This window comes from Triticum urartu, chromosome 1A (genome assembly GCF_056163025.1).
Source record: "Triticum urartu cultivar PI428250 chromosome 1A, HENAU_Tu73, whole genome shotgun sequence".
In the NCBI taxonomy this organism is placed as follows: domain Eukaryota; kingdom Viridiplantae; phylum Streptophyta; class Magnoliopsida; order Poales; family Poaceae; genus Triticum; species Triticum urartu.
In genome coordinates, this window is record NC_141873.1 from 3,185,632 (window position 1) to 3,206,578 (window position 20,947).

Genomic DNA, 20,947 nt, shown 5'->3' on the forward strand with positions numbered 1-20,947 from the left:
CGGTGCCGGAGCACGGCTTAAATTGTCATGACCATGCCAGACCGGCGGGGGGGGGGGGGGGGGGGGGGGGGGGGCGGTCAGCCCGCTTCATTGCGGCGTAGCGTCCGGATCGAGTTGGTTCCTAGGGACGCGGTGTCCGCACTGAAGCAGCGGCGACGCCAGAGAGGTCGCGTCCGTCTGCGCCGCCTTCTCGTCCGGTCAAATCGCGACATCAATGCCAGCCGCTGCATGCCTTGGGCCGGCTTGAATGCGACACGGACCGTGGGATGAAAAACAGGGAGGCGCGGGTTAAGGGTTTGGGTTGGCCAGTGTGGTCAGAAGCGGGCTTGGGAGCGGTCCAGACTCCCACAAAGCCCCCTAATGTTTGTCTCTGATTTACGAGAGAAAACGCGTCCGGACCGCCGCGCAGATCAATATAGACCCACTTTGGGTGGCTTCCGCTGTTCGGATCGTGTCGGTACAACATGGTCCGAACGGATGCGGGAGGTTTAGAAGTCAGCGTTGGAGCCTAAAGAAAAGAGAAAGCATCAGTCGGATCTGTTGCAATATTCCGATCGTTTGGAAGTTAGCAACGTCCATAAATATTTGCCGAGCATCAACTTCTTCCCAAGCAAGGACTAGGTTCATCACCGGCCAATAGCTAGTTAGATTGTCGATGGCAACCCAGACCGTGGTTTTGGTGCCCATCTGGCCCGCCGGCCACCTTCTGTCCATGCTCGATGTCGGCAAGCGGCTGCTTGCCCGCTGTGGCGGGGCCCTGTCGCTGACGGTGCTAGTGATGCAGGCGCCGTCCGAGAGTGACAGGTCCGAGGTGGCCGGTCACGTAGCCCGGGAGGAAGCTTCCGGCCTGGACATTCGCTTCCACCAGCTCCCGGCCGTGGAGCCCCCGACGGACTCCGTGGGCATCGAGGAGTTCGTCTCCCGATTTGTTGAGCTGCACGCAGAGCACGTGAAGGCGGCCATGTCCGCGATGACTTGCCCGGTGGCCGCGCTACTCATCGACTTCTTCGGCACGACGCTGCTGGATGTGAGCCGCGAGCTCTCCGTGCCGGCCTACGTCTACTTCACCGCCCATGCCGCCTTCTATGCACTCTTGGTCCGCTTGCCGGCGCTCCACGAGGAGGTGACCGTGGAGTTCGGGGAGATGCAAGGCATGTTGTCCCTGCCTGGGCTGCCTCCGGTGCCGCCCTTGTGCCTCCCGGTGGGGTTGATGGACAAGAAGAACCCCAACTACACATGGTTCATGTACCATGGCAGGCGTTTCCTGGAAAGCCAACGGCGTCATCATTAACACGGCGGCCGAGCTGGAGCAGAGCGTCGTTGCTGCCATCGCCGGCAATGGCCCGACGCTGTATCCAGTAGGCCCAGTGCTCTCTTTCCCGGCGCAGGCCGAGCAGGCGCATGCGTGCGAGCTGTGGCTGGAGGCGCAGCCTCTGGCCTCGGTAGTGTTCCTGTGCTTCGGGAGCGCAGGGTTCTCCACGGCGGCGCAGGCACACGAGGTGGCACACGGGCTGGAGCGCAGCGGGCACAGGTTCCTGTGGGTGCTGCGTGGCCCGCCGGCACCCGACACGCCGCTACAACCCACGGACGCGGACCTCGGGGAGCTGCTGCCAGAGGGCTTCTTGGAGAGGACCAAGGGGAAGGGCCTGGTGTGGCCGACCAAGGCGCCGCAGAAGGAGATACTCGGGCACGCCGCCGTAGGAGGCTTCGTGACGCACTGCGGGTGGAACTCCACCCTCGAGAGCCTGTGGTTCGGCGTGCCCATGGTGCCGTGGCCGCTCTACGCCGAGCAGCACCTCAACGCCTTCACGCTGGTGGCCTACACGGGCGTGGCCGTGGCCATGGAGGTGGACAGGAACAGGAACAACTTCGTTGAGGCGTCGGAGCTGGAACGCGCCGTCAAGGCGCTCATGGACGCCGACTCCCACGACGGGAGCAAGGCAAGGGCTAAGGCCGCCGAGATGAAGGCCGTATGCAGGAAGGCCGTCCACGACGGGGGAGGCTCCTCCTACACTGCACTGGGCAGGCTCGCCCAGGATATACTACGCACCAACCAGTAAATTTTTTTCATGCTACCTAAAATGTACTCCTTCTAGTGTAAAAAACGCTCTATGTTATGGGACGGAGGGAGTACTATGTGACTGTCTAATAAAATTCAGAATTGTTGTTTTCAGAATTAATGAATGTTACAATCTCATCTTGCCAATGAATGCTTTATCAGAAGTAACTTGCTAATTCATTGACTTTTGCCATTTCTGTTTTAACATTTTATTAGAAGGTGGTTTGTAGTTCGATGTGTTGGCACTGATTTCATTTTTGTTTAATTTCAGAAAATATCTTTTGTAGATGATTTCATTTTTTTCTGAAAGGTCTTCGGGTCAATCGCTTTCGTGGATCGTAACCCATTCAATTTTTAGAATCACAAAGTAATTATTCAGTATAATTATCTATTATGTATTACCAAAATAATTAGAACTTATCAATCGAGGAGTTGCGGCAAATTAAAGAAGGTACTCCTTTCTTTTCTTTTGACAGTAAAATTACTTTACTTCTCAGATAATAGATAGGTCATTTACATGAAGGTGGGACATAAAATCACGCATAGACACATCCCAAAAGCTTTGAGATCTAGAACTATAGCGATGTTTAGCTAATCCGTCTGCTGCAGTATTTGCTTCTCGGAAGCAATGTGTGAAATTAACTTTAGCAAAATCCCTTATTAAATCTTTGCACTCTTCTGTTGTGGCAGAGCAGCTACTCACCTACACCCTCACACTATTTTAGGTTTCTCTTTTTTTTCCTCCCAGACTAAAAAGTATTCATTATTCAAAATTGCAAATAATAGTGTTATATTATTTTAGCAATTTATATATGTGAAAATATATTTTTATTCATATGTATTAGAAAGAGAAAGGGGGTACATAGTCACCTCATCCCCTAAGAAAATCCTAGGGTTCCTCTTCCCCCGCCGCCGCCGCCGCCGGTCCGCCTCGTCTCTAGTGGCCTTAGGGCCATGGCGGCGCGGTGGATCCAGGCCCTTACCTGGGGGAGGGCCCTATTTTCAGATGTTTCTTCTAGTTTTGTTAGGGTTTGTGTCCTGCTCGAGAAGAGAGAGTGGGTGCTGTATGTTCACCTTTCATTAGATCCTGTGATCTGTGCAGAAAACAAAATCATTCTACCACAAAGCATTTTTCATGCACACATTCCCATCTGCCCCTCTCTCCTCTCTGTACAATGTTCCATCTCCTTCGTCACCTTCCTGTACACCATAAACAATATCCCATCTCCACTGCCCCAACTAACGTACAGGGAGACTGCACTAAAGTTTCAAAAAAGTTTACGGGGCTCGCCGGAGTTGCTATGGGGGGGGGGGTCGGTCTATGGCAAGGTTGGGGTTGCAGGGTGCTTTGGGCGAGCAGAGAATATCTAAGAGGTGCACACGTCATCGGGGGGTGCGGATGTGGTAGTGATTCATCGAGGCAGGGGTTGCGCCGCTAGGATTTGGCCGGCATTTGACTAGGGCATAGTCGGGTAATGGGGTCTCGTCACCGAGCAGCCTGCCGGCAATGTGGTCAGGTTCTTGGGGCAAAAAAAAGACAAGGTCTTACAGGTCAGCTCCATGGGCGCTAGCGTGCACGGGAGGGCAGCGGGCGTGGGAGGTTGTGCACGGCGGGCTTTGCAGGAGGTTGACGATGGATGTGCTCATGTGGGGGTCCAACCTGTCGGCGTTAGAGAGAGAGAGAGAGAGAGAGAGAGAGAGAGAGAGAGAGAGAGAGCTTGGGTGTGTTGTGCATCATTGGATCTTGATCGAACGCCTATGACTTAACGCGGGCATACTGCTTCGATCTAGGTGGTTGGGCTGGGCTATGCTAGCTGTGACGTGCATGTACATTAGTTTCGTTTTTTCTTTCCTTTCCCTTTTTTGTTTCTTTCTAAATTAAAAATCTGTTTCGAATTTGGTTTTCTTTCAATTGCAAACTTGACCTATATTTATTTTGTTATATTCGTAAAATATGAGCATCTTATTGGGCCTTTTGGTCATTTATTTCCTTCAAGTAATTTCCAGGTCTTAAAATTTTATTATTCCATTGTATGATTCCCTATGTTGAAATTAGTTTCTTTTTTTACTATTTGGATTCCATCGATTTTATTTATCTTCTGTTTTGAATATTTATTTTGTCAAATTCTCTTAGATTTAACTTACTTTCTTTTTTACCCCTTTTGTGTTTCCTCCTTAATTTGTGGCTCTTCGGGTTTCTTTTAGCATGCTCAAAGAATCATTGGAAATTCTAGCTAATTAAATAGCAAGGAAGCTCAAACATTTCAAGGAAAAAAAATTAATTCCCTGTGAAATTTTAAACATTTCAGATTTGGAAAACATTTGGGATGTGAGATATGACCCATTGAAATCCATGACAATTTTTACCAAGATACAGGCAATCTTATGATAAGTTTTGGTTTTGAAAATATATTAGTTCATTACTCATGGCGTGTGCATACAAGATGCAGGTAGCCCTAATTATCACAAAGGTGAAGCAAACGATTGTCATAAAAACTATTCCCTCCCTTCCGGTTTACAGGTCTTGATTCAAAAATCTCATCAACCAAGGTAGATAGGGAGCGGAGGAATAGTTTTTGTATTTTGCAAAAGTACTCCATTAATGCACTCAATTTCCTCAAAAAATTGTGTTTGTAAATGCATTACTTGCAATGCATGCATGCGTGACCAATAAATGGCCAAAAATATTTACATGCATTGATGAGTTTTCTCTTAATCCATACATGCAACAATTTAATACACCTTGAAATTTGAACATGTGATGTGGAGAAATAGAATTGAGACTTTACCAAAGGGAAAAACGAAATTTTTGAGATAAACCGGGAGAGAGAGAGAGAGAGAGAGAGAGAGAGAGAGTAGGTGGCAAGCCACCCATACATGCATGCTAAAATTCAAACATCATATTACAAGAGTCCTCCAATAGGCATCTTTTGTGTTGTAGCAGCAGCCTAGCTCCTTATTTTGCAAACCCTATAGGATTGATGGTTACTCTGGTGGCATTCAATTAAAGAGAGGTCACATGTACTGCTCGAGTTTTATGGGCAGCCCATGCAATGCCGCGGGGAAGGGGTCCCTGGCGTAAGTGTTCTCCTTGCAGCAAAGCTTCCATTTGAAGTGTGTCACCAGGTGGTGCATGGTCACCAATGTTCCCATCTTGGCAAACTCCATACCAGGGCATATTGTGGGGCCGCCACCGAACGCCATGAAGGAGCATGGTGGCATGGCGGACTCGAACCGGGAGGGGTCGAACTTGGCAGGCTCATGGAAGATGGTCGGGTCCATGTGCGTTCCGGTCGACGACAAATACACCTGATAGTTAAAGAGGATCAACTATAAATTTTTGCATTAATTTGTATCTATATTATTGTTGGTACGTGCAACTAGCTATATACTACTACTACTACTACTACTACTACTACTACTACTACTACTACTACTACTACTACTACTACTACTACTTATATTGGTACGTGAGAAGTGGACAGACCTGCCATCCTTTTGGGATGCAGTAGCCTTTGAACTCCATGTCTTGGATTGCTGTTCTGAAGCTGCCGAATAGTGGAGGGACGAGGCGAAGTGTCTCCTGTGCGACCCGCCATGTGAACTTCATCTTTGTGAGGTCTTCCCAGGCCAGGGGCTCTCCATGAGCTTTGTTCTTTGCAATCTCTTGTTGCTCTGAGTGTGGATGTTCTCAGGGCTTACACACAATATACATATAGAAACACGCATACATACGTACATACCAAGACGCACGTGGTAATCATGGTAGTGAGATTTTAATGATATTCATTGAATTTCCGCAATTTCAATAGACACTAAAATAATTACGTTATGGCCAAAATATTTCAGTAATTTCAGTACTGCACAAGAATTCAAATATTTTTAAAATTTTTCAATTGAAATCAAGTGAATATTCGGTCATTTGGCTTAAAATGCAAAAAGCTGAAATCGGTGAAATTCACTGAATTTTGGTGAGCTCGGCTGGCGGAGAAATTTTTCCGAAACTATAATTGGAAACCATGGCGCAAACGAAACACACACAAACATTAAGAAGGAGGAAAAGGTAATAGTTAATTAATTAAAGCATGCGTATATACCTTGCACCATCCGGGCGAGGTTGACCGGATCATTGGCAAGTTGCCGGACCATGAAAGTGATGAGTACAGAGGTGGAGTCATGGCCGGCAATCAGGGCGACCATGCTGTTTTCGACGATCTCCTGGTTGGTCAGCAGCTGGTTGCCCTGTTGGTCCGTGAGGCTGAGCAGGCGGGTGATGAGGTCGTTGTTGGGCGAGGCCTTGCCGTGTCGCAGCTTAGCCTGCTTGTCGACGGTGATCCCCTCCAGCAGCTGCCGAACCCTTCGGCTGGCCTTGAGGCTCCGGCTGAAGCGCGTCAAGGGCAGGTTCACGGCGATGGAGAACATGCCCTCCAGCATGCGCACCAAGTCCTCTGCCAGGGCGTCCCGCTCGGCCCCGGCCTCGAGGCCGAAGAGCAGCGAGGTTATGACCTCGAACGTGAGCTGCCTCATGAGTGGCTGCACCGTCACGGTGGAGCGGCCGTACCACTTCTCCTCTAGGTGCTGCCTCACCTTGGCGTCAACCCTCCCGACATACTCCCTGAGCATGTCGGGCTTGAGGAACTCCATTAGTGCCCCGCGGATGCGGCAGTGCTCGTCGCCGTGCAGGTCGAGGATGCTCTTCTCCCCGATAATACGGTGGACGGACCGGGCCTGCCTCTGCCGAAGCATGCCGCTGAAGAAGAGCATCTTGTTGGCCGCCGGCCCCCCCGCCAGGAGAACCGTCGGCGTGCAGAAGAGCGATAGCTTGGAAACCGGCCCATACCTGTTGATCCGGTCCTGTATCCACCGGTCGGAGGTGTTGCCGCGGAGGGAACGGAGGAAGCCAAGGGTGTGACCGATCACCGGTAAGCCAAGGGAGCCAGGGGGCACCTTCGATTTCTTCTTGGATCTGGTGGTCAGGAGGTGGATGGCTATGGCCGAGGCCGTGACCAAGACGAGTGCTACTGCTACCATGACTTTGAGCAAATAATCCATTTTTCGATCCACTCTGCTTCTCTGTGCCTTGCCTTGCCTATATATCACTAATATACCATGTACATACATACATACATACATACATACATAATATATTCTGATAACAAACTCTTATTCTGCTTGTTGAGTATTTTGAATATTAGAAAATATAGGATAGACTAGGATTTGGTCCTGCCTTGTATTATACTTCAAGTTGCTCATTGTATTCCTATATATATGCCGACGAAGCTCAAGCAATAATCAATGGTTTTACCAATCCCTCTAACATGGTACTAGCCTAACCGATCCAACCCAAGCCGCCGCCCACCGCTTCCGCCCTGCGCGCCGCCACCGGGGCGGCCGGCCTCCATGACTGCCGCTGAGGGCCGCGCCGCCTGTATCTAGGGTTTGTCCGTCGGTCATGTTGATCGGCTGCCGTAAAGAGTCCTTTTCCCGAGCCATTGCTCCGGATTTTTCTCTCTCAAGCTGGTCATCTTGATCGGTGTTTTTCGTGAAGGCAAGAGATCTCTGGGTCTCTTTCGTGAAGTTCAAGGAATCGGAAGCAGCTCTCGAATGGTCGAGAATAAACAAGATTAATGCTGCGAAAAAAAGTGGCACCATACTCTGGGACCAGGTAGCTACCAGGTCGGCCAGCCTAAGTGGGATCAAGCTGAGGAACAGATGGTTGTTGCAAGGGTCACTCCAGTTGCATTGAGTTTGCCCGACAGGTGCCGGATTTAGTTTTATGTGCATGGGGGGAAGTTTGACACAAATACAGGGCTGGTTATGAAGCGGGCAAGTCTTAAAGAAGCCACCGACGTTTTACTCCTTGCAATACAAGAGGCTCGAACAGGGGCGTTCAAGCCCAGGAGAGAGAATGACGAGGTTAAGCGCGCCCTGAAGAATCCTAAACACCCGGGACGAACACAAGGTAAAGGCGTCGTTCCATGGTTAGACGGGTTTGTGGATTGGAACGCCACATACAGAAGCCGTGTGAGAAAGAAGCAGCAGGAGGAGGAGAAGAGGAAGTTGGAGGAGGAGTAGAGGAAGGAGGAAGCAGTTCGCCTTCAACTGGTAGAATCAAAGCACACGGAGTTGGAATGCGCTTTCATGCGCTAGCAAGAGCAGATCGACTCACTTAGCTAGGAAAGGGCATCTCAGCGCGGCAGCAACATGAAGATCCAACATTGGATAGCACCGTCTCATCTATGGTGAAAAGAAGTGTGGGTTCCACCCAGGCCGATGATGCACTGCTGGCTACATACCTCATGGATGATATCAAAGGTACGACACCTTGTGAGCTACACACATGAAAGTGAAGAACATATCCATGAAGGTGGCGGATGGCTATGCTTTAGCAAAACCCCCTAAAGCAACCTTCCACGGCAATCTGATTCCAGGTCGCTATGCTCATGTTGGGGTGGATGAAGTAATGTCGGTATATGATGGGCTAGAGCTTGACATTCCTGGAGGTGACAGGAGTGCACACTAGGAGACGCCATACACCACATCATTCTATGGAGAAATGATTGCATTGTCTTTCCAAGGCCACCGACTGCTCCTCCATGTCCGCCGCGTCAGCTGCCTCCTCCTCCAAGTCCATCGCATCAGCTGGCTCCTCCTCCAAGTGCGCCACCGCGTCAGCCAACTCCTGCTCCTCCAACTCCACCACCGCGTCAGCCAACTCCTCCTCCAAGTGCGCCACCGCGTCAGCCGACTCCTCCTCCAAGTCGGCCACCGCATCAGCCAACTCCAACCCTGCCCGAGACAGAGCACGGCGCTAGTCCACCACCGCGTCAGCCAACTCCAGCACTCCACCCCGAGACGGAGCCCACCAGCGCGAGTCAGCCATATCGATCTCGGTGTGTCAGCCTTCTCCAAAACGGAAGAGATCACCAAGCAAGAAAGCCTCTCCTCCTGCCAAAACAAAGTTGGCTTACGAGATGACTATGAAGGAAAACAACGCCGAAGTGGCTGCGCAAGTGAAGGCCCATTTTGCAACGAAACCGCCGCCACCACCAAAGGAGAAAATACCTGAGGGATTCGTACAACACACTATTGATAATTCTCAACCGGCTGCGAAGAGAACGAACTCAGACTATGAGCGCTTTATTAAGAAGTTATATCATGCACAAAAAAACAAGGAGTCGAGCTCGAGCTTGAGCCAAGCAGGTAAAAAATGCAGGAAAACTATTCCCCAGCCGGGAGAACAAGCAGTGCAATCGATCCCCTGCTCATTGTACAACCACATATGTGAGTACCGCCGATAAGCTGCTAATAACCACGGTCATAGAAGGATGGCTAAAGAGGCCGGTGTCACTGTTTATCAACTCCTAGAGATCGAGCCTATCGCCGGGATTAAAGATGGCGAAGTAGCATAGAAGTATGTCCCTGGTCAACCTCTGGTCAGGCCTGAGGAGGTCCCGCTTCTATCAACTAAAATGCATAGATTGCATGAGTGGTACATGAGAGAAATAAAGAACAGGCGAGATGCCCTCGTGGTGAAAGTCAAGGTAGAGCATTACTTCAATGCAAAAGATTTGTGGGTTGAGTTTCAAGAAATATTACAGTTATTCAATCAAGACGCACTCGACAAATCGTTCGTCGGTTACTATTGTTTGTACGTGATTTCTTTCTGTAATTTAAGTCTCTATGTGCTCGTTCATTACCTGTAATTATCCTCACTATATTATTTTCTATGGTATTATGTAGAATGAAGACTTATGAAATGAAAAGAGATGCATGCTATGGCATTAGGTTCATTGACCCAAATACCGTTAATGAAGAGATGTGGTCACATCTCTAAAATGAAACAGAGCAAAACTTGCTACAGTTTTTGAAGCGACTAAATACCCAACCAGAAATACTACTTTCTTACAACTTCGGGTGAGTATTACTGTCTTGTACTACAAATTATGTTTTGCTTACTAGATGTTAATAAGTGTAGTTGATGAGTTATGCACATGCCTGCTTAATTATACAAACATGTGTGCATGCAGTTTTCACTGGATCCTGTTAATCATTAAAGTTGACGAGAGAAAAGTTTACGTACTGGACTCACTACTTAAAGAACCTCAAGAATACTCAATTGTGAAGGACATGCCTGACAGGTAATTTCAATCATTATCGCACTATGTCGGCCTCTTTAGTTTGTTTCCTGATATCAACTAATTAATAACTCTTGTATTCATTCTCGTTGCCGACGGGCAGGGTTTGACATAAGTTCATCAAAAAGGTTAGAGGCCAATGGAAACAAGAGCTAAAATGGGTGCGACCCACGTCCGCGCATCTCTTTAATTCTAGTTTAAATATCATTATCGTGCTTGATTAATTATTATCTGATTGAATTCTATTCTCGTAAAGTGCATGAGACGGGCGTCGGGGAATAATTTATGTGCGCACTACATTTGCGAGAACATTCGCACGATGACGTCTGAAAGAAGCACATCTGCAAGACAACTTTGGGTACGTAAACACAATTGAAAGGTGTTTTTCTCAATGATCCAATCTATATACACACAACTAATATATTCATATTGATCTCCTTCTTTAATAAAGATGCAAGAGATGCAGGATAAGCTCCTACCAACGGACCGCATATGAGCACTTCAAGAGGAAATTGTGGGATTTTTGCTTGACCAGGTCATAGCTCCCGAAGGAGAATACCGTTACACCTAATGCCTGCATGTAATGGTCTGCAAATTATAGGAGAAATTATATATGTATGTGTGTGTGTGGTCGTATGAGAAATTCTATTATATATGACGTGTACAGTATGTGATAGCAATGGCACTTGAAAACTGCAATAGTGTAAAATATGTTTGAAATGATAAACAATTAAATGGAAAACACAAAATGGAAAGGAAAAATAAACCATGATTCATAAATAAAAAACCCTACCCTAAATCTCTAGTCCTGGTTGGTGTCACCAACCGGGACTAAAGGTCCCCTAGCCCCCGGCCTTTGGTCCCGGCCATGACGAATCGGGACTAGGGAGGGAAGGAGGGGGGAGCTTTAGTCCCCACCATTTAGTCTCGGTTAGTGAACCGAGACTAAAGGACCTTACGAACAGGAACTAAAGGCTAATTCTGCACTAATGGACATTCGTGAGCGGCGAGTCAGAGCGCACACCAAAGGTAGGCACCCACCCAGAGAGACAGAAGCAACCAAAGCAGCGCGCGACTATGCGCGCCAACGGAAGCCATGTGCACGCGAGGAGGAGGCGGCCGACGTCCAAGGCTTCATCACTATCTACCTCAACTACTTGAAAAGTGAAGTCACGAAGTCCAACTTCTCTGGTGGCATGCCTAAGTACTTCATCTTCCATCTACCTCTTTCTCTCTTTATCCACCTCTCCCATTTCAGGGCGTCGAGCGAGTGGGCGATGTGAATCACAACGGAGGGAAGACTGGAGCTAGTCCACGTGCAACTGGTTGCTAGCTCTGCCCCACACGACATGACCAAATATGAAGATCATGCGATGGCGTTGCCGGCGAGCAATCTGGCTTCGCCGTGGACTTCGTAGATGTACAACCTGCCCTGCATCGTCTTCACATCTTCATCAACCGCGCCAGTGCCGTCATCACCAACCTCCGGCTCAACGTGGAAGGCTACTACATCAACATGACGTCGCCATATTCATCAACCTCTCTCCCGGTGAGGACGCCAATTGCCACGACAAGTCGACGGACTACATCGACACGGCGTCGCAAACCTCATCAGCTCATCATCTGGCGAGGATCTACATCGTCTCCACCGTACATCCACATGATGTCGCTATCATATTGCACTTATCGCCAGGCGAGGATCCCGAGTGCACCGACATGTCGCCATTCTACGACACCAACCGTCTAAACCGAGCAGAGGTCGTCCCCGTAACTGCGACGCCCCGAGGTCAACATCGACGAGCTCGTCATCTTAAAGCGACGCCGCATGCTACGCGGAAACACTCAAGTCTACCCCGACTTCTACATCATGACTGTTCCCCAACATCGTCCGAGCTTCGACCATGCGAAGCCAGTTCACCGACATGTCCTTTTTCGATGAAGCTACCCCTATCTTGCCTGACACCAACGAGGCGAAGGCAAGACACCCAGTCCGACACCGACGATGCAGACACCACCAGGCCGGGCACCGACAAGGCGAGAGCCACCCATCTGTCTGAGCTGACGAAGCCAGACTTCTTCATCATCGGACATCGATAAGACGGGGCGAGGGCCACCCATCTGTCTGAGCTGACGAGGCCAGACATCTTCATCATTGGACATCCACAAGCCGGAGATATACTACCAAGAATCGCCAGAGTGACAGATGCACCGCTCCACCCTTCTATTCCCTAACATCATCATCATCGTCCACACCGAGCACTTGGAGAAGATGAGACTTGAAGACGACGATCATTGCAATAGCTTAATCCGACATGGTTTGCGACTTCGAATCACGGACGTAATTAATCGGCAGCCTTCCGAGGCCCCGTGAACTAGAACTTCACAATCGCCAAAGTCATATCGGCCATGCTAGCAGGCCATCACTACAGGGAAAAACTTATAAGCCGTGTAGCAAATACACTCGGCTTACATTGATATAAACTTGGTTTATATATAAGCCGAGTAAAACTCCCGGCTTATAGCACTCGGTTTACAGTCGACCGGCTTATACTATATAAGCCGAGAGCCGAACCGAAAAAGCCCGGCTTATGTATAAACCGAGTATTTTCATAGGGCTCCCGGTTTAATAAAGTAACCTGACGGTAGCCTGATGTTAACGGCCATGTGTCACCGTCTATATAAGTCGAGTGCCGTTGTCAGGGCACGGTTTATATATAAGCCGGGTGCAACTGCCGACGCACGGTTTATATATAAGCTGGGTGCGACCGCGAACGCACGGTTTATATATAAGCCGGGTACGACCGTGAACGCACGGTTTATATATAAGCCGGGTGCGACCGCGAACACATGGTTTATATATAAGCCGGGTGCGACCGTGAACACACGGTTTATATATAAGCCGGGTGCAACCGCAAACCGCACGGTTACTATATAAGCCGAGTTCCGCCGACAACAGCGCGGTTTTTATATACATATATAAGCCAGGTACCGGTTAACTGAGGTACACGGTTTATATAGCCTGCTCATGTGTCCAGATGGTCTATAAACCGGGTGCCAGGTGCTGGGATACACGGCTTATGTGTTGGCCACAGCCATATGGCTTATAAGCCGGGTGCCAGGTGCTGGGATACACGGCTTATAGGCCATAAGCCGGGTGCCAGGTGCTGGGCTACACGGCTTTTAGGCCATATAACATATATACAGGCGCTTCAGGGAGCAGCAACAACATATATACACAAATACATCTATCCAGCAGCACATATATCACTTCAGGGAGCAGCAACAACATATATACAGTAGTACATCTATCCAGCAGCACATATATCCAACAAATATATGTATCCAGCAGTACATGACCATGACCAACAAACATATATCAAGTAATACATATATCCAGCCGTACATGAGTGCAGAGTCCACATATGCATAGGTATGCAACAGAAGATCACAAACGAAAGGACCGTAAGTTTCAGGTCCACACAGTGCATACATATCCAACGAAGGTTCACAACAACATACATACATATGCAACCAGAGGTTCACAAATTAAAGGATCATGAGTTCCAAGTTCACACCAAGCATGAACCAATGAGCTCCACCGCAGCATATATGCCCACCGTCAACGCCATCCACAATGCAAACCTATAAGTCCATTATCACACGCATGAGTTTCTAAAGATAAGTTGCAAAGATGGATAAGGAAAAAGAGTCAACAAGCATCAACATATGAGGCTCAAATAGAAGCTAGGAAGTATGTACAATATAAGCATCGACGCTTGTGGACTCTACCATCAACAATGCACAAGTTTTAAGTTGAGAAGCACAAGCAACGAGAAGACGCAAGCATCAACAATGGACAAACATGGACGACTACCTCAAGTGATCATTGTTGCGGGGAGGTCGAAGCGACATGAACCGTAGTGGGTGTCACTGGACTTGCTTGGCCAGGTGAAGATCCACCTACCACACAGTTATTGGAGCCTTGTCCCGACTGAGAAAACTTGAAGCACGAGAGGATGAGATGGTAAGATTCATGATCTTCAAGCATGAAGGTAAGATGCATGATTGAAAAGTTCAGAGACTTACAAAGTTGAAATTAGGAAGAGTCGGAAGAGGAGGAAGAACGGGCAAAGTGGAACCCTGCATATTATTTCTGAGTTGAGCAAATGTCTCCTGCAGGATTGCCTATTGTTTAACCATGAATTCTTGCTGTTGAAACAGGGCCTGCTGCATTTTCATGGCTTCCTCCTCTCGAAGCCTGGCATTGGCCTACAATATGCCATCACAACAAGTTCACCATCGTTGCAATACAAAGAAGAAATCACAAGGAAGGTCGATGAAGCAAAAGATACCTCGAGTTGATGGAGCACGTGCAGCCCAGGCTGTGGGCGATGCTCTATAGCAGGACCTGAGCTCGACGTGGTAGCACGGAGGTGAGAGTGTTTTGGGATGTCCTTCTTACGGATGGCACCGTCGCCAACATATAACCGACCACCCTTCTTGCCATCTCCCGACTGGAGGGAAATTGTAGCGTCAATGTCATGTGAGGCCGGATCAGAGTCAGGCCCGTTGTGCTCCTTGAACTTCCCACTGTATGCATCAATCCTCAATCCAGCGCCTGGGTTGACCCACCCCCCTTCCGGTTTCTTTGACTTGCGGGAGACATAATCCCGTGAAGGTATTGAGCTTCTCTTGGCCCTCACCTCTCTCCCTATTCTGCAATAGAAGCAATAACATCCATAAGAGCACAAGTTTAGAAGTTGAGAAGCCGAATGATATTATTACCTTCTTCTGCACGTAAGCGTGGAGGTTGAGGTTGCCTTGAAGGTGTACCGGACCACCCATCAAGGCATGCCGCTCCGAAGCCATTCGATGTTGGGCCCTCCACTCCGGGTCTATCCATTTGCATATGATTTGCTGGTAGCAAGGAACATTGTTGTTGCACCATGAGGGAACCGCCTGAAGTATGCCAAATACATCCAACTTAGGAATGAAAGTAAGTTGTTTTGATCCAGGCAATCATAAGTAAAAGGAAACTACCTTCATGTACATGGAACGGGTGAGATGCACTCTCCGGGCTAGAGACTTTTTGAGAAGCATTTTGCGTTCGTGCGCGAAATACTTCACCACAGCATCAACGCGCGCCTCATAGAAGCATTTTGCGTTCGTGCGCGAAATACTTCACCACAGCATCAACGCGCGCCTCATAGGGCATGTCTTGGACAATCTTCTTGGAAATCGCCTCCACAACCTCATTAGCTTCATCCTTCATACCCTCGGCGCAAGTAAAGAAGTCCTGCCAAAGAGCATAAGAGGATAAAACATTTATTAGTGCAATGATTTTAAAGATTGGCAAAGAAATAACTATGAAAATTGACAAAGAATTTTACCCAAAAATCATTGACCACCCGCTCGGCGGCACTACCATACACCCTGCCCCACTTGTCTTTGGTATCTGGAGCTCGTTTCCAATGCTCCCAAGACCAAGCTGGCTCCTCCTCACCGTCTCCTATGGGGACCAGGCCAGGGTAATAATGCCTGCAAAGACATCCAATGATGCTACTTGGCTGGCGTGGCACTTTTATGTCTTCTCCATCAACCACCAAGGCCCTGCACAATGAAAAGGCAAGTAAGTTAGTATCTGCAAAATCTTAAAAGTAAAGACGCAAGTAAGAGTCCACACAAACACTTACCTCAGACCGGCTGGTTTGACAATGAGGCCCTTATGTGCATATGGTCTCGAAGGGAGCATGGACACCCCACGCAACCAGATTTTGCTCTCCTTAGGAACCGGCCATTCCATATTCTCTGCCGATGTCTCCACCTCATACTCTCTCTCCTCTAACTCCTCCACAACCGGCTCCTCCTCCCTCTCCTCCTCTGACTCCTCCCTCTCCTCCGACTCCTCCCTCTCATCCTCCTCCACAACTAGCTCATCCTCCCTCTCCTCCTCCGCTTCCTCCTCGATTCCTCCTCGGAATGGACGGAGGGGATAGGGCTAGCAACACGGGATACAGTGGTATGAGCACGTCGTCTACCTTGGGTACCATCCATCGTGGCTCGCTGTGTAGGTTTGGCCCTGCCTGCCTGTATGGAAGTTGCCGCACCGGTGCCCTTCTTTATGACCCTCCTCACCTTGCCTAACCTTTCAATCACATTGCCAATGCTTGCAACTTTGTTCCCTTTGTTCCTTTTGTTGCCTGGCATCTTTCAGTCACCTGCTATGAGAAAGAGTAGTTCAATTAGTTCATGTTGAAAACTTCATATGCAAAACAAAAGTAGAGCAATTCGGAAGTCCATGTTTAAAAGTTCATATGTTATCATAAAAAAATCATATGCATAAGTTCAAAATCATAGGGCGAGAACTTGGCAGGAAGAACAAGTTCATAGTGCATAGAGTTGTCTTACAGTTAGAAGTACATCAAGTAGGTAGCTCGACAAAGTTTACATTCAGGAGTACAAGTTCATAGTACATAGACTTGGTTTTCATCCAAAAGTACATCATCACTATCGCACGCGTCTCATTGGTACAAGGTCATAGTACATAGAATTATTACAAGTTCCAAAAGTCATAGTCCTCATCGTTTGGATCATTAGTTAGCCCGAGAGTTTCATCATCATTGTCGCGCATGTCGTCCCACCATTCTGGAGCATAGTCTGCAGGTGGACCATCTGGCTCATCGTCTTCACCTAGACGGGCTCGCTCAAGTAAATTCAGGTCCATCGGGTCTTCAATGATTTCATCATCGTCTGGCTCTTCCCCTGCTTCAATGCCCTCATCTTCATCTTGATCATCGTCTAGCTCCATGTCATCGTCGTCAGTGGGCAAGTGAATACTAAATTCTCCTGTGAGCCCATCTTCCTGGTAGAACTCACCCTCATATGTGTTGGGGTTTATGCGTTGGTAATCTTCATCGGTTGGAGCAGCTGGTTTACTATGTGTGGGTACATTGATCACAACATCCCAGCCCTTCAGGTTCTTCGCGGTTTGGCACGCGTACAATAGATAGAACACCGACTTGGCCTGGTTAGCCAAAATATAGACATCATCTCCGTCATACTTGTATGCTCGCTGAATTTCGACCCACCCAATGTCTGGGTACCACCTGACTCTAATTGGGTCAAACCAATGGCATCTGAATACAACGGGGTTCACCCGGTCGCCCAAACCGTAATCCAGCTCGATCATTTCCTCGATTCTTCCATAGTATTGAAGTCCATCTGTCCCTGGTGTTATGACCCCACTATTTATAGTCTTTTGACCGGGCCGATTTGTATCATAAGAATGGGTATGGAAGCGATACCCATTCACATCGTAAGCATTTAATTTCTTAGCGGAAGATGTGAAGCCTCTAGCAAAATCTTTCAAATCGGCTCTCATAGGGTCCCTTTTTGCCTACAAGTTTCATAAGAAAGGTTTGCTGTGTGAGTTGGAAGTAAGACCAATTTGAAATGTTGACACAAAAAGAAAGTTGGACAGATTGCCATACTTTTGCCGCGTACCAAGGAATGAAGCCGCCATTTCCTTTACCGCCTCTTTTAAAGATATGTTCCCTCTCCTCCTCGGTAGGGGGCCTTTCTAGGTTCCAACATTCAAGTGTGAATTCGCTATAGTAGTGAGAAAGAAGCTAAGTTAGTCACAAACTTAATTGTGATTATTTGCAAAAAAATATAGGAGCACTTACTCGATGTACGGTTGTACTTCCGGCATGTTTGTCAACACATACGACATAATGGTTGTCCACTTTGGATGTTTGATGTGCCTAGGCCTTCTAGCACTTGCTCTGCCACCTACCCCTGCGAAGATGCTAAGTGGGGGCAGATCGTCTGGGGTGATGACATTGTAACGAAGGACTGGATTATGCTGAGTGGGAATATTGGGATCATAGTACTTTGTTGTGTTGTTTGACACCTCCTCATTGAGGTAGGCCTCGACTATGGATGCTTCAATACCGCATTTATTCTTGCACTTGGCACGAAGATTCTTATTTTCTCTCTCAGGTGCATACATCCAACGGTACTGCACAGGCCCGCCCAATCGTGCCTCAGACGGAAGATGCAAGATCATATGCTGCATCGGATTAAAGAAGCTTGGTGGAAAGATCATCTCAAGCTTGCACACCAACTCTGGTGCCTGTTTCTCCAGCTTCTCAATAACTTTTGGGTCTAACTCTTTAGCACAAAGCTGACGAAAGAAATAGCTCAACTCCGCCAGCACTCGCCAAATCTCCTCGGAGACATAGCCTCGAATCATCACCGGCATTACTCGCTCAAGCCAGACATGATAGTCATGGCTCTTGAGCCCCCCTATTCGCAATGTATTCATATTCACTCCCTTCATTATATTTCCTGCGTACCCATCAGAGAACCGCAATTTGTCCAAGACCCACTGCATCATTACCTTCCTATGCTTCCTTGCAGGGCAGAATGGGGCCGGTGGCTTGCCCCACCCTTTTCTTTTGGGTCCAGGTTCGATCATATTTAAATGTGGCCTATCACAGAGTTTCTCTTGATCAAGTCTGGCCTTGACGTTGTCTTCCGTCTTCTCAGTGTCGAAGATTGTGCCAAAAAGGGCCTCAGCGATATTCTTCTCAGTGTGCATTACATCAATGTTATGTGGAAGGAGGATATCCTGAAAGTAAGGGAGCCTCCACAAGCTTGGTATGTGAGTCCAGTTGTGTGTCTCTCCATATCCGACAAAACCTGACCCCGTAGCATTGGGCTGGAGACCATCTAACTGAGCCTTGATCATGTGACCGGTCATCACAGGTGGGGGTGGAGCATTGGTAACTTTACCTTTCTCAAAGTTCTTTTTGTCTTGTCTGAATGGATGATCAGGACGAAGGAACGGACGGTGCTTGTCAAAGCAGGTATACTTCCCACCTTTCTTCAGCCAATAGAACATCAAATTCTGCATACACACCGGGCAAGGCCATTTCCCATGTACACACCAGCCGCAGAAAATCGCACGTGCCGGTAGGTCATGCAGGGATGTGAAGTACCAAACATACATATCGAAGTGCTTCTTTGTTAGGGCGTTGTATGTCCGTATTCCTTTATCCCAAGCAACCATCAAGTCATCCACAAGCGGCTCCAAGTACAGACTCATCTTCTTCCCCGGATATCCAGGACCTGGAATTACGAGCGACAAGAACATGTATTGTCGTTTCATGCAGAAGCCGGGGGGGGGGGGGGGGGAGATTCATCGGAATAACAAACACGGGCCAACAGCTGTATGTGGCGTTAGTCATGCCAAATGGATTGAACCCATCGGTTGTAACCGCAATTGCTACACTGTCCTATTTGCCAGCTTTGTTTGGGTATCGCTTAACGAACTCCTTCCATGCTGCAGCATCAGACGGGTGTATCACTATCTTAGGCCGGTATCTAGTCCCTTCTGCTTCCCACCTCATGTTTCGGGCAGATTCGGCGGACATAAAGAGACGTTGGATCCTTGGTATGGGATCAAGATACCGAAGGACCTTCTGGGGGATTGTGAGCTGCCGCTTCTGACCATCATCACCTTTGACCTCAATATACCTAGATGATTTGCACTTTGGACAGTAATTTGCATTCACATGTTCTTTCCTAAATAAGATGCATGTGTTTGGACAAACATGTATTCGCTCATATGGCAGCTTAAGTTCACGGAAGATTTTGTTCGACTCGTACATGTTCTTTGGCAGAATGTTGTCTTTTGGCAATATAGTGCGAATAACGGTCAGAAGTGTATCGAAGGATGATTTACTCCAACCAAACTGTGACTTCACAGCAAGAAGGTGTGCAATGCCATCCAGTTGAGTGACCTCTGTATGCCCGTGTAGTGGTCTTTGTGCCCCATTCAAAGTTTCATAGAACTTCTTAGTCCTTTGCTCTTCATCCTCCTCCCCCTGTCCCCCTTCACCTACGACTGGATTTTCAGGCGCTGCAGCATTTTCTAGGTCTTCTAGCATGAATTCAACATGAGTAACATATTCGGGTGAGCTTGTGCGTTGCCGTACCACCTCCTTTCTCGCACGTTGGGGCTCAGACTCACCATGTGCGACCCACCGGTGGTAGTCTAGCATAAACCCATTCTTGAGAAGGTGTCGACCCATTTCATCCTTTGTTTTTCCTTCTTGTTGCCGCAGATAGTGCAGGGGCACCACACTACACCACACCTTGTGTGCCTGGCAAATGCTGCTTCCAAGAACTGATTCGTCTTTGTAATCCATTCTGGAAGCACACCTTCCCCCCACTCAGCCCGCCACTATACATCCACTCACGATCCTCCATCTGATGTATTTTCATTGACCAAGTAGTTTCATCCAGTATTAGTTCAATTAATTACAATTATTCATGTTTTACGGCATGAACTCAAACTATCTAATAGGTAAGGATAGGTCCTAATCCCACCCGAGGATGTGTAGGTGGCTTCGTTTTCATGCACTACTCCGATCCACACAGAATTTCGGCAGCACCTCCCCGCTGTTCTCCAAATACACGTCTCGGCAACAAGCCGAGAGAATGTGCATTCAAAGAACAATGGGAAGACGCTGCCGAAATCCTGTATCGGATCGGGGTAGAGCATAAAAATGAAGCCAGCCTACACATCCTCGGGCTGTCCGTGGAAAACGCTGGACAATTCGAAAGAGTTACTATTATAAATATACAAAGATTGCATATTTATAAATAATGTAACTCTTTCGAACGGGAGACGCACAGGTAACGCGACTAGCTAGCTACATGATTTACATATACATAAATCCTA

The 20,947-nt window shown here is 48.1% G+C and overlaps 3 protein-coding genes and 2 pseudogenes across 3 annotated transcripts; 2 read left to right on the top strand and 3 right to left on the bottom strand.

The window, feature by feature from the left end:
• Nucleotides 1-649: 649 nt before the first annotated feature.
• LOC125537748 (malvidin galactosylase UGT88C3 pseudogene) lies at nucleotides 650-2,115 on the top strand (annotated as a pseudogene).
• On the top strand, nucleotides 656-1,211 carry LOC147988164 (malvidin galactosylase UGT88C3 pseudogene; annotated as a pseudogene).
• Nucleotides 2,116-4,979: 2,864 nt separating the features above from the next.
• On the bottom strand, nucleotides 4,980-7,111 carry LOC125540828 (cytochrome P450 716B1-like). The gene is made up of 3 exons (XM_048704376.2): nucleotides 6,157-7,111; nucleotides 5,547-5,734; nucleotides 4,980-5,368 (listed from the first exon to the last, which is right to left on the bottom strand). Exons 1-3 carry the CDS (start codon nucleotides 7,109-7,111, stop codon nucleotides 5,075-5,077), a joined length of 1,437 nt encoding a protein of 478 aa, XP_048560333.2. The 3' UTR covers nucleotides 4,980-5,074.
• A 5,573-nt stretch (nucleotides 7,112-12,684) lies between these two features.
• Nucleotides 12,685-16,000, bottom strand: LOC125539167 (uncharacterized). Its single transcript, XM_087546403.1, has 4 exons — nucleotides 15,891-16,000; nucleotides 15,588-15,807; nucleotides 15,348-15,493; nucleotides 12,685-12,733 (listed from the first exon to the last, which is right to left on the bottom strand). Exons 1-4 carry the CDS (start codon nucleotides 15,998-16,000, stop codon nucleotides 12,685-12,687), a joined length of 525 nt encoding a protein of 174 aa, XP_087402529.1.
• Nucleotides 16,001-16,750: 750 nt separating this feature from the next.
• On the bottom strand, nucleotides 16,751-18,538 carry LOC147988165 (uncharacterized). Its single transcript, XM_087534107.1, has 3 exons — nucleotides 17,883-18,538; nucleotides 17,688-17,805; nucleotides 16,751-17,593 (listed from the first exon to the last, which is right to left on the bottom strand). Exons 1-3 carry the CDS (start codon nucleotides 18,536-18,538, stop codon nucleotides 16,751-16,753), a joined length of 1,617 nt encoding a protein of 538 aa, XP_087390233.1.
• Between the last annotated feature and the right edge of the window lie 2,409 nt (nucleotides 18,539-20,947).

Bases quoted from the DNA above. Each gene is read 5' to 3' on its own strand.
- LOC125540828 (XM_048704376.2), bottom strand. From the start codon at position 7,111: ATGGATTATTTGCTCAAAGTCATGGTAGCAGTAGCACTCGTCTTGGTC. The intron at 5,735-6,156 runs GTATATACGCAT...ATCCACACTCAG, and splicing joins CCTCGCCCGGATGGTGCAAG to AGCAACAAGAGATTGCAAAG. The intron at 5,369-5,546 runs GTCTGTCCACTT...TTTAACTATCAG, and splicing joins GCATCCCAAAAGGATGGCAG to GTGTATTTGTCGTCGACCGG.
- LOC125539167 (XM_087546403.1), bottom strand. From the start codon at position 16,000: ATGGAATGGCCGGTTCCTAAGGAGAGCAAAATCTGGTTGCGTGGGGTG. The intron at 15,494-15,587 runs GTAAAATTCTTT...GCTCTTTGGCAG, and splicing joins GGGTGGTCAATGATTTTTGG to GACTTCTTTACTTGCGCCGA. The intron at 12,734-15,347 runs ATGAGGCGCGCG...TAAGCCGGTCGA, and splicing joins CACGAACGCAAAATGCTTCT to CTGTAAACCGAGTGCTATAA.
- LOC147988165 (XM_087534107.1), bottom strand. From the start codon at position 18,538: ATGAAGGGAGTGAATATGAATACATTGCGAATAGGGGGGCTCAAGAGC. The intron at 17,806-17,882 runs GTAAGTGCTCCT...TCACTACTATAG, and splicing joins GAAGTACAACCGTACATCGA to CGAATTCACACTTGAATGTT. The intron at 17,594-17,687 runs GTATGGCAATCT...TGAAACTTGTAG, and splicing joins TTCCTTGGTACGCGGCAAAA to GCAAAAAGGGACCCTATGAG.